The sequence below is a fragment of the Anser anser genome (assembly GCF_964211835.1).
Source record: "Anser anser genome assembly, contig: HAP1_SCAFFOLD_76, whole genome shotgun sequence".
NCBI classification, from domain to species: Eukaryota; Metazoa; Chordata; class Aves; order Anseriformes; family Anatidae; genus Anser; species Anser anser.
The window spans coordinates 534,063-547,095 of record NW_028153992.1 but is presented as its reverse complement, the minus strand read 5'-3'; the positions used below and the strand labels follow the sequence as shown (position 1 = coordinate 547,095).

The following is a 13,033-nucleotide window of genomic DNA, read 5'->3' as shown; positions in this document are numbered from 1 at the left end:
GGTAAGAGAATTAAAAATTTCAAAATTACATAAGCAAAGTTCAGGTATTCAAACACAGGAAATCAATTGGAGCCTGCTCTGAAACCCACAAGAAAACAAAAACAATGCAAAAATAAAGCGGTATTGTTATAATTTACTATGATGCAATAAAACTGACACACTTAGCTAGTTACTTCAGTAAGCTCAGTGACAGCAATTAATTTAAGAGTCACTTACCTGTTCTTGTACAGCTCTTGATAAATAGTGTATTCCTCTTTCCCTTCTCATTTTGCCACCTCCGCTACTCACTCCTGAAGACAGACCATTGGACGCAGCAGTACTGAATTTGTAGCTGGTCACATTGCTAGCACACGACAGTACAGAAGTTGGGGGAAACAAGAGAAAAAAAAATTACCAGCCAAATTTTTTTTTCAAGATATTAGAGCTGTTATTAGTCCTAGAATTGAAACCTGCTGATCAGAAAAAAACTAAAGCTGTCTCACAAGTTGCTAAACGCTGGTAAATACTTGATGTTCTAAATAGGAAAAACTTTATTAACAGCAGCAATGAAAAGGACATACATAAGTGCACCGTTCACACGGGAACAATGACTAAGCCAGAAGACCTGAAATAGAAGAGCTGATTTAGATTGTTATTTTCCAGTGCTTCCTTTAAATAGGACTGGTTCTCTGATTCTGCGATGCACGTGTATCTTTTGCAGGGATATAAAAGAACAGCTCACAAAAATACAGAAAGAGTGCACATATGCACACATACACATGGGAAACACTGCCAACAGCTCTGATAGAATAGGGACGCCTTAGACTTGTGTGGCAAGGTAATATGGCCTAAGCTTCAGAAGCAGCTCTGGCTTTCGTGTGGCCATCAGCAGGAACAGCAGAGGTGTTTGGGTATGCCAACATTCCAGAAGTCTTTTCAGACATGAATACAGATCCCTTTTGTAAGGCATACAAAGGCGTTTTTCTGGTACTTAAAAAAGCCTAGCTCAAAACCAGAAAGATATCCTAATCCAAGAGCAAATGGGGAAAAAATAACCCAAACCAGAAGTGGAATAGGGAATAACTCTAACAAAAGTACTATGGCAAGAAAATGAAGTATGCCTGGAAAAACCGTGACATCAAAGCTTATCTTGCAGCCAATCAGTCAGTCAGTACAAAAGTGCATTAGATCGCACTGGAAGACACCAGGTCAAACTCCCACAATACTGAGGAGGAGAACTGGTCTAAACTTGTCAAATACTTGACAACAGCCTGCTTAGCACTGTAACTGCATAGAGGAAGACAGATCCCTAAGGCAGATGCTCAGACTTTTCTCTAATCCAAACTGTCAATCCATTAGAATTCTGAAAAAAGTCTTACATCAAAATAGATCTTCATTCAGACAACTATCGCTTGCCCATAACAGCCCATATTCCTCTTTCTGTTAACACCTGTGAGCTTCAAGGGGGCAAAGACAGTTGTCAGCCTTCAAGCAAGTCTAATCTACAATTGGACTCAGGATATAAAATATATATATATATACACACACACGCATAGATATATAGCATTGGTGGGCCAGAGATTTACTGAGTATTCCAACTCAACTGTCCAAAGGGACTCTTGCCAGCAGATCAGTGTGGTGCTCCTGCTCCAGAACATGGCACCCAACAGAGACCAGCATCACAAAAAACACTACCACCACTACCTACTCTACAAACAAAAGGTAGGGCACTGCAATAAACTTTGTGAACGAAATCAAAAGCAGTATGAGTTTGCTGTATCTCCTTCCTAAATGGAGAAGTAGAAAGGAGTTCTAGCAAAGACAATTTAGAACAGTTTGAAAAAAACATAATTAAAACCCAGCACCTGATTGCACCTGTACCAGAACCTTAAAGCCAGTCGCTTCCACCCCTAAAAAGGTGGTTGTTGTGAAGTCCAACTTTTAGATGCCAAAACAAAGTGTTGAGTTCTTTCTGCAAGCCAAAGAATGCCCATGGTCACATAAGAATTGCTTGGCAGATGAGCATAGAGTCGACAAAATTCCCTGCTACTGTTCTTTGAAAAGAGCGACCCCCTAAAAACCGAGTGCAAAGTCCCTTAACTCAAGCATTATTACCCAAAACACCATTTGCCCAGAAGGAAAAGCCATCAATATTATCTGGAGGATAACTCATTTGACCTAAACCAAGAAAGCAGTATAACACAAAGCAGTCTCCTCAAGAAGAAATTCAATTAATTCTGCTGGATTTTTTTTATTTTAGAGATGAGTTAGCATTTGGCCTCAAATGATTCTAAAGAACACATGGTCTTCATGTGAACTCAAAGCAGACAATTAACTTCATCATGAAAGGAGTATTAAAAAAAAGAATAATAAATCATAAATCTTCCTCCATGTTTTTGCTTAAAAAATAAAGAAAAAAACACATCAATAAACATCCTCCTGAACTGTAACTCACTTCCCCTACTTCACCTTCTAAAGAATACTTCAGAAAGAATCATCCCATTAGGACAGAGCTTTCAAACTGCAAGCAATTAAATAGCTAAAACTAATAGCTTTTCCCCTAGGGAACATTAGGAGGGACAAATTATTTTGTTATAAGTAAACTGAGTTATAAACCATGAAATATCTGTCAAAGCAAAATTTGTAACGCTACAGATTTAGTTAAACTACAAAATGAGCCATATTTCCTGTAGAAGGAAAAAATTAGGCCTCCAATAGCAAAGATCCTTTCTGTGGATACAGCATTATAACGTGCCTCGTTTCCCATCTTCGTATCCTACTCAGAAGATAAACTTGGGATAAAAAGTGGTGTATCAGTACTTTTATTCTTGCTCATCTTCCTTCCTTTCATAAAAACAACAATTTTCTCAAAGTTATATTGATCTTCAAACACAATCCAGACTTTGCAGCTCCCTCAAAATACAAAATTTTCATTGGATTTCCCATTCCTTTTACTGAGAACTGTCACCACCTTTCAGGTGCAGACCGTACTGAAAAAGGAGATGTCTTTCTTCCTTCAAGTAAGTTTTAAATTAATAGATGTCATACCTTTCAGATGGTTCTGCTCGCTGTTCTGCAGGCAAAGTCTTCTCTCTCATCCCCTGCAAGTTAAGTTTAGTTCAAGACTTAGCTGAATATGTACAGAATACACAAAGTACCAACAACCACTTCATGTGGTTTTTTGTGGTTTTTATTTATTTATATTTAATTTTATAGCACTGAATACACCTCACCTACTTAACGTTGTTCCCTAATTCAGCATTGTGGGTACAGTTCAGTTAAATTTTGGGGCTAAAGTAAGCATCACTGCTTCACTCAGCATTGAGGACAAACTGATAGAACACTAAATCAAATTTGTCAAATCCTCTAACAAAGAAAGTAATTACTTTAAACAAAATGACAAAAATTGTGTGTGGGGGGGAGAGTTTTCATCAAAACTTGTGTTTGCCAACCCCGTAAAAGGGACATACTTTTCTGTTTTCTGTCATTTATGAACAAACAAGAAAAAAAAAACCTCTACCCCCCTAAAAACTAAGCAGTTGCTGCTACATTCATTTTAGAACTTTACCAAATGGAGATTGTGCTGGCTAAACAATACAGAGATTGAAAGAGTTAAAAGCAATAAGCAACCAGTATTACTGTCCACTTTGATTTCCAGCCTAAGAAGCCCATACACTTAACAAGTGGTCATTTGTACACTCAGACTGATACTGGAAACACAGATGTTTTCGCAGAAAGAGATGCCCATTTAATTTTATGGAAAATTTATCAGACTCCATCTACTCCAAAGCAATCAAAACCGATAACTCAGCACATTGTCAGAACTCTCACTTGGAGCACATAGCTCACCTGGAATAGTTTACACAGAACACGAGCATGTTTCATCAGTGACAGCTTTGTGTACATGAGAATATAAAAGGAAAACATTTCTGTCTTTTAATATTCTTTCACTGAGAACAGGATGACTCAATAGCACATCATGACATCGTGAAAACAACCACAAGACACTGAGTGTTCCAAAAACAGAATTAAATCCATAAAAGCTCAATCTATTTCACAATGGTTCCCACTGCCTTAAAGCTCGCCTCAAACATACTATCAGTACTTTTTGCAAAGATAGGATAACAATTGGTTTGAGAAACATTCCAAGACTGGAAAAAAAAAACAGGCACATAAGGACTCAAAAATGTACTCACTTGGAACTTTGTGTCTCCTCTCTGGCAAATTTTGCTGGACTGAGTAGTTGAAGTCGGTGATGGTTCAGAATACCGCGTATAACGCATCGGCTGACGGTTTACTGTTGGTGTCACAAGTCTCTTAACAGGTGGAGGCTGGAATGCATTCTGGGATTCCAGCTTTGAAAGGGAAACAGCAATCAATTTATCCTTATGTCCACCCAAATTAATTCCAATATTTATTGATGAAAACAAATTACAGAACTATAAACCTCCCCCCATCGGTCTTGGCACTCAGTGAATACAATTTGAAAATTCTGAAGACCGTTCAACTTGTAGAGGGAAATCACCAGAAAACCAGTAACGAAATCCATAAAGCTATATATAAGTAGCCAAAGTCTGACTGAATTCCGTTTCAAAATTTGGCAGTTAGCTTCATAGACAAAATAATTCATGCTACCATAATTAAAATAATCCATGTTCCTAGAATATGCTCCTATCTTTTCCTCTGCCCACACTGTGATTTTTTTTTTTTAGTAGCTTAATTCATTAATTTAACATTTGAAGTGTTAAGCAACTAATTATACAGGCTTCTGGGCTTCACATCCCCTACATTTTCCCCCTTCAAAGTTACACAAACAATAGAACACACTCAAAAAAAACAACTTGTCAATCTTACAATAATCTCATTCATTAAAATATGATCCAATGCTTTACATGTGGATTAGATGCACTTCAAGTAGTGGGTTTGACTTCCCTTTTCAAAGCATTTTCACAGACCAGAGTTAATTTTTAACACAGACCACTGCGTGTTCTGCAAAACTGACTTAACTGAACTGTCAGACAGAAAACAAACCCTAAAGGCTACAAGATTTACCGATGGCTCCGCCTGCGGTCTTAAGGATCAGAAAATACAGTCTTAGGAAGCATGCTATTGTTCAAATCAATACCAACAGGAAATCGTTTACACCGCAGCTTTAATTTCACAGTATCTCCCAGCTCTTAGTAATAGGATTCACACTCTCTCTAAAGTATACAAAAATACATCTTTCTAAAAAATATTACATTCAGTTTGAAACCTTGAATAAGACATGTTTTATGTAAGTTCACAAATCTACTTCGAGTGAACGACGGTTCATTGCTGGTTTTAAAGGTAAAAAAGAAAAATATTAATTCCCCCAGTTAGGCATTCAATACACCAAGAGCTATTCTGCCTGGTACAGTTCCTTGAAATAAGAAAAATACCACATCACTGCTACCCACTGCAGAAGTTTAGCCCGAGTGCACAAGTGTTCCGTCAACCGCATGTTCACTTTAGCAGGAAAACACACGATCGTCTCCTCAGCAAATAATTGCTTCTCATCACGGGCTACCCTTCTCCCGCCACCATTATGAATTCTAGTATTATGAATAGACAATCTATCTCCTTTCACCCACTGACAGCTGTGTGCAACATTCATTTAGTGGCTGACAATTTCAGGCTCTCTGTTGCAAATCTGGCAGATCTTTCTTAATGCCTTATCACAGGTGTATTGCTATAATATAACTGAGAATTCACACCAGATTTGGTTTTAGTTATTTGGATAATATTTATGATATACTTCACTTCTCCATGCCCTTGTAATTTGGCAGATGGTGAAAAGATGGTCCAGGAAATCTGAGATGTTTGTAAACTCTGAAGTGATTGTAAACTTAATTATACATCCATCCAGTCAAGGAATTAGCACAGAAACTTCTTGAGACACTGTCCCTTTTCTCATTAGAACAGAAGATGAAAAGTTTGCACATCTTGTTATTTCCTTCAGTCACCTGATCTTCAAGTGGTCATTTAAGGGTTTTGCAATTTAATAAGCCCAAGAATACCCCTAACTAAAGTCATCAAAAAAAGATGACTAGTTTTCATTTTTTAAATAAAATGAAAGGAAATCATGCTTTACCACAGCATTATCACCAGTTCTGTGCTACCTCCAAATAGGAATTTAGGAGCGTAAGATTTATAGCGTCGGAAATTAACAATTTTCCTCCTCTTTACTTTGAATGGTGATAAAAAGCAGAAAAATTAGTTTTCTGTGCCCGAATGAACACGGAAGTCTGTACAAAGTCTATATGACCACTCAATCAGTATTTTTCTATTTGTGATCATTTCTTCAAGAGCAAACTTGCCTCAACAGGAATTTTAATATGCAGCTTCACCCCAAGTTGGGGGACAAGATAAAACGACTTGGTGTGTTCTAGAGTTGTTGCTCTCAACTTACAAAGATAACATAATTCTTAACCTGAGTAATCTTCACAGCCCATCATCTACTGTGGATACATGCCAATATTAACTTGATTTGATGTCTATGTTGTCACTGAGGTTTGAGAAAATTTTTCTAATAGTGATAAAGCATTGAAAAAGTTATCTACCTCAGCTTAAGACATTATTGGTTCTTACCTTTCTTCGTTTGGACTGGAAGTCAGTAATATCCAGTTTATCTATGTCCGGAGGCTGAGGAAAAAACAAAGCATAACTATTAGAGGGCAATTTTTTTCTCCTGAGAGAGAGGGTTCCCTGCAACAAAAATGTGGGGGTTCATGGTCAACTTACACAACACAGGAGCAAAACAGATGCCATTCTTTTAGCATCCTGTTGAAAAAACAGCGCAATAAATTAAACCGGCCACAACGTAAGGAAGAATAATTTTATCTTTATGCTTTGATGGCACATTTACTAAGTTTTATAAACACATGAAGCAAAAACAGATTAAAAGAAGTGCTATTTACCAACAAAGGGCTTGACAGCTTCTCCATTGCCTCCAAGATGCGCCGTGCTGAGGTACTTAAGGTAGCGTGGGACCACACAGTTTCTTGTCCAGCTTTCGCTCTCTTTTGTGCCTGAAAAATTAGCATTTTAAGTGTTACAATGGTCAATTCTGAGCTAAAGAGGCATGTATTTTACGTCCCAAGGCTACACTGATGATACAATCAATATATTCTGATGACAGAGAAAAATGCAGTCACTGGGAGTTTAAGCCATAAAGAAGAGAATACGTTCGGAGTTTAATGAAGTTTACCTTGGGCCTCAGTGCATCTTGCACGTGCTTGTTGCACGAGCAATAAAAGAACTCCGTACTTGTAAAAGGTCAAGACGGATGATGCTAGGACTGCTAAGGCCTCCGAAGCAGTAATCAGGGAAACAGAACTCAAGAAAAGGCTTGTGGTACAGAAAGCATTTTCAGTAACAACACAGACCTCAGAGTTTCACGATGGTCTAAGTGTACCATCTTAAAATCAGTGTATACAATCATAACCAGGAACTAGTTTTACTTCTCTCTTGCTTCCTCCCTTCCCCCAAGATTAAAGTTGGCTGCAAATCTTTGTCTTAAAAGATAAAGATCTGATTTAAACTGTAACAGATCTAAACATTACACTGAAAAAGTAAACTGTTTATTTGCACCACCCAACTTCAAATATCAGTCGAAAACTTCCTTTGGTGTGACTTTTTTTCTTCCCAGGTTAAACCCCTCATATAACCACACTGTGCTTATCACACGATGTGAAGACAGGAAGCAGACCACGCAGCGTGTAAAAACACAAGTGAGACTCACAGAACCACAGAATGGTTAAGGTTGGAAGTGACCTCTAGAGATCGCCTGGTCTACCCCCCCGCTCAAGCAGGGCCACCCCGAGCAGGCTGCCCAGGACCATGTCAAGTCAGCTCTTGAAGACCTCCAAAGAGGGAGACTCCACAGCCTCTCCGGGCAACCTGTGCCAGGGCTCCATCACCCGCACAGTGCAAAAGCATTTCCTGATGCTCAGACAGAGCCTCACGTTTCAGTTTGTGCCTGTTGCCTCTTGACCTGGCACTGGGCACCGCTGAAAACACAATGGCTCTCTATGCTCTTTGCACCATCCATTCAGGTATTTATATACACCAGTAAGATCCCCCCAAACCTCCTCTCCTCCATGCTAAACAGGCCCAGCAGTCCCTGCCTCTCCTCAGAGGAGAGGTGCTCCCAGTCCCTTGATCATCTTGGTGGCCCTTCGCTGGACTCTCTAGTACCTTGCTGTCATTCACAGCAAGCAGCAAGAAGCAAGCTACTCTCTCCTTTAAAAGCCTAGTATTTTGGTTCCTCTTTTTACCATAATGCAGTAAGATTGTAAAAAACAAAAATAGCCGACCAAAGAGGGTTCCCAGCTTTGCACCACAAGGTTTCAAGGTTTCCCGTAAGTGAGGTACTTGTACTGCCCTTTTTCCGTTGCACAAATGGACTGTCAGAACAGAGCCAGCAAACCCGCGTTTTCATTTTCTTCAAATTCCTTTTGATTTATCGATAAAAGTCACTTTCATTTAAATACATTCCTACCAAACCTGATTTGACTTTCCTTTTCGATTCAGCTCTAGCTAATCAGAGTTGTCAGCAGTTTTTATTTGCTATTTCCAAGAACTCTTGGGGGCAAATAACTCTCTCCAAGAACTATATGAATCGTTCAAAACAGAAAGCATGTTACTGCTTATCTTGGGACTGCATTTAGTCCTGCATGCCTCTGTGTACCAGAAGAACAAAGGATCAGCAAAGTTGATTTTAGATATTTTCAAAGACTGCAGGTTTATACAACATATCCATAGCATGAATGTAGGCATGCTTGGAAAAGAAGATCCACAGATAAATATTAGCCAGGTTTGACTACTGTAGCTTTTGCTACCATAAACACAAGTTTTCAAAGTTATGCTGTCATTGGCTTTTTTGCATCAAGTTATTTTAACGTAATGTAGTCAGAGGCAGACAATGGCACTTAAATGGAATTTTTTGAAAGACCTAACAACAGAGGAAACCCCAACTACCAACAACTAGCCCAAACTGTCATTCTTGTTCTTTCTGACAAGTATTACCTGTGGTAAAAACTGTCATTAAAGAATTTAAACAGAAATCAATCTCGTCTATTTTTGTAGACCAAGAGGGCAGAAGAGCAACTGTTTGGCAAAACTTTTCCCCTTCGGCAGTGCTCCTTTTATTATTTCCATCACTATTTCCCACTACACTACTTTTCTCATACCTGATAAGGTTCCGTCTTTGGCTGCCTTGATCTTACAGCTGCACCACCGGCATAAGCCGTCTTTCCGGGGTATAATGGAGAAAACCCAAGCTGGTTTTGCTTAAAAACAGACGTGCTTCCACGTACCTACGGAAACACAGTATGAGAAGTGGATAGAAAAACAGGTACACATTCAAACTGATTAAAAGAAATACTGTGCAGTACTTACAGGACACAGTCCTCCAAAAACAAATAAACTGAATGCAGGTTTCTTAGAGCTAGCTGCAGAATGCTGCGAGAGGGAATGAGTTCTTTCAGCTTCTGTGGGCCAGAGCAGTGACGATGAAGTATTTTTTAAAACTGCAACATCTGCCAAAATGACGTATGCTAGATGTAAATGCCTCTCGTACGTACAGAACTTTAACAATAAAGATCACACTAATTCAAGTTCTTCAATACAGAAAAATAAGCATGACTTCAGCTTCTTTAAATAGATCAACTTCACGTACAGACTGAAAACCAAGTATCACCTACAAACTTGAAAACTGTTCACAGAGCTGCAAGTAGTTTTCACCAATCTTACCAAGTTAATACTGTGCTTCCAATGCAGGTATTTTTTTCCTTCATGCTAAGATAAAAGAGGACCGCATAAACATCAGTGCATTTGTACGGACAAAGCTTTTTTCTGTGTTGGTAAAAGGCTGGAGGCCAGCACAGATCATAATCGCACAGGTTTTAAACCTGAAGATTCCCCAAAGGCTGCTCTAAGAGTTAACGATCTTCTGCCCATGTATGTTTTACGAAGACACACCAGAAAGTTCTAGTGCACTCAGGTTATATTGCTAAAGCCCAGCAACTCTACTCTCAGCTGTACAAAAGTTCTCTGCAAAACCTGCTGAGCACACGTCAGTCCCTGTCTATATGGGGGACTAGAAAAAGCTGCAAACCTGCTGTTCGCCCTTTCAGCGAGAAGACCTACGTACCAACCTACATCGACACGATGCTTATTTTTTATTTTAAAATGGTGTGCTTTCCTCAATGAATTTGGCAAAAGACATGAAAGTATTGACAGCTGAAGCCTTCTACCAAGAAAGGTCAAAAAACAGCCTATAGCTTATGTCAGAGTAGTTTCTTTATCTTCTCTTGCTGAAACACAGGAAAACATCTCGTGTTCCTATTTGTCACCTGCACTTATTCACATTTAACCAGCTGTCTGTTAGATATTCTGAGTCACTCTTCCTTCTAGACAATCAGCCTAGTTGTCAAGTTACGGCAAGTCAGCCTGATTTCCTACCGTCCCAGTTCAAAATTTACATATAACCTAGCTGAATGCGTATATTTCAGCATTGACTCTTTCTAACATCAGGGTATCATAAACGTATTCCAAAGCACGCTTCTATTAAAAAGGTGATAGGATTATATACTTCTAAAACACTAAAAATTCAATTTAATTCTCGCATCCAAAGTTGACATTCACCTATTTTATTTACTAAGGTGATGTGGAATATTAAAGAACGCAAGGTACTTCACATTAAAAAAAAAGTCAATTAAACAGAGAACACAAAAATCACCTTCATCAGATGCTCTAGAGGAGGAATCACTGGTTGTTGAGATGTTATCATCGTCTTGTTGAGAGGTAGAATCTTCTATTTCTTTTATGAAGGACAGCCTAGGACTGCCAATGCCAAATATAGAAGATGTCGAGGGCTGACAAGGTGGGACAGGAGAATCCAGCATGGTATAATTCAGACGGCTCCGATGAAGAGAGGGCCTTGTTAACACAACTGGGAAGTTCAGTGCTGATCTACTTGTGGATGGTTCTAGACAAGAACAGGGAGATAATTAGCTTTGCTATAGACAAGCTCACAGAAGCCAAAACCTGTTTCCTATCGACAGCCATGCTATTGCCAAGTTCTAAGCGCAAAAAGAGAGAAGCCAAATTTAACTTCTTCCTCACCCAGATAGGGTTGCATCTAACTGTCTGGCTACAACAACAACACTGCTTGCGATACACAGTATTAATGTTGCATCCAGAAGTAGTTAACTATGAGGTTTTACAACACCACATTCTGACCCCGTGCTCAAATGCTCTAACGCTGACTTGGCCGTTCACTAAATCAAACATATATACTCCTTCTCCCATGTACAGCTTGCAATAAGCTTTACAAAATTTGAGATTACACGGTAAATTACAGATAACACTGCAGCTTCCATAATATTGGAACAAAGGTTATATTAATCTGAATACACAACATGAAAATGAACGTTTGCAGTACTTTTTTCCCAAGTTCTTCCATATCAGCTCACGTTAGAGGCAAAACATCATCTCCTACCCATTAACTATTGGGATTTTGACCCAAGGGACAAGGATGTTGACCCAAGTAACCAGATGAGCATTTTTCCCTCTTGAAGCAAAGGGTCTGCAAACAATGCCAGTGGCCTGGAATAGGTGGCCTTGAAGTCTATCTTGCTAAAAAAAATCTTATTCTTAAGCATAGTATTCGACACCCACGGACAGCAACATAAGCTGCAAAAGGTTCCAGGGTGTCCACCTGCTCCTGATCTCCTGGAGTTAGCAAGCTTGCAGTGCAGCTGTTCTTACTGAAAGCTCCTTTCACGCAGTTACATAGGAAAGCCAACATGTGTTCCTCAGTCACGAAGACCTTCTCTATTCTTTTCTCCAAACTCATTCCCAAGCTACAGCTACACAGAAAGCCATCAATCTCCTTGTTTACAATTAGATGAGATTGGAGGCAAAGATATTTCCTCCTTATTTTTTGATTCTGCCAACAACAGAAGCAACTGACTTTCCACATTATCTATGGTTACCTACGCACGCTCAGACAAAACTTCTTTACTTATTAAAAGCTGACTTCCCCAAAACAGCTAATTTAAGAGAAACTCAAATAAGAATAGATGCAAATTTATACAACAGGACTACAGGAACAGTGAGAGGCACTGGATATAAGACAAATTAATCTTTCATGAGGTAAAGGAGTTGCAAACCTCGTTGCCAACGGTCAAATACCTTTTCAAAGACACCCCCTCCCCCCGCGTAGACCTTAAAGTTATTGAATATTTTAAGGATAATAATCTCATAAACCACATCCGTGCACAAGTTCCCCAGTTCACCATGAAGTTAACAAGGAACTTTACTAAATTGATCAAAGCCCAGAACAAAAAAAAACAAAACAAAACAAACAAACTCAGGACACGAGACGGAATTTTCCTCTGCCATTCTAGCATCTAGTCTTTTGTTTCGAAGACTGCAAAACAAATTAATTTTTTTAATTGCCTTAGGCAATTAGACAGATTTTCATTCCATATCTTTTAAAAGATGGAAAATGCAACCCAGCACACTTGCAAATGACTTATTTTCAGCATTTAGCACCTGGCTAATAGAGTACCTAAAGTTAACTGATGCCTTCCAAGAGCATAAGATGTATGCTTCGTAACTGTGTATACAGTTTAAAGCTAAGACGGTTTCACAAACAGTTGTTTCGACTTTTTTTGTTTTTTTTTCATTCTGTCAAAACCCTCATTCCAATTTCCTTTTGAAATTCAGATTCAAAACTAGAAATCTGTGAATAAATACAGATGGCCAGAATTCCAAATGATTTTTCACATACCTCGTCTACTAATTCCTGCTGGTTCAGGCGTGAATCTCTCATCGATTATGGTATCTTCATCTGCATAATCGTGATGATAGTTTACCGGAGTCTCCTCCTGGTTTGCAGATTCATTTCTGTCTACACACTCCTCCTCACGCTTATTGAAATACTTCTGCAGCCAGGCCGGTACAATATTTTTCACAGTTTCTGTCATTCTGCTAATTATTCCCTGCTTGAAAGAAAAAACACTTG

At 38.9% G+C, this 13,033-nt stretch overlaps 1 protein-coding gene across 1 annotated transcript; it reads right to left on the bottom strand.

The window, feature by feature from the left end:
• Window positions 1-6,561: 6,561 nt before the first annotated feature.
• On the bottom strand, window positions 6,562-9,539 carry LOC310891006 (nuclear pore complex protein Nup153-like; the record flags this gene model as incomplete). Its single annotated transcript, XM_083853313.1, has 6 exons — window positions 6,562-6,642; window positions 6,742-6,780; window positions 6,918-7,028; window positions 9,192-9,317; window positions 9,400-9,481; window positions 9,532-9,539. 6 exons carry the CDS (start codon window positions 9,537-9,539, stop codon window positions 6,562-6,564), a joined length of 447 nt encoding a protein of 148 aa, XP_083709439.1.
• Window positions 9,540-13,033: the final 3,494 nt, after the last annotated feature.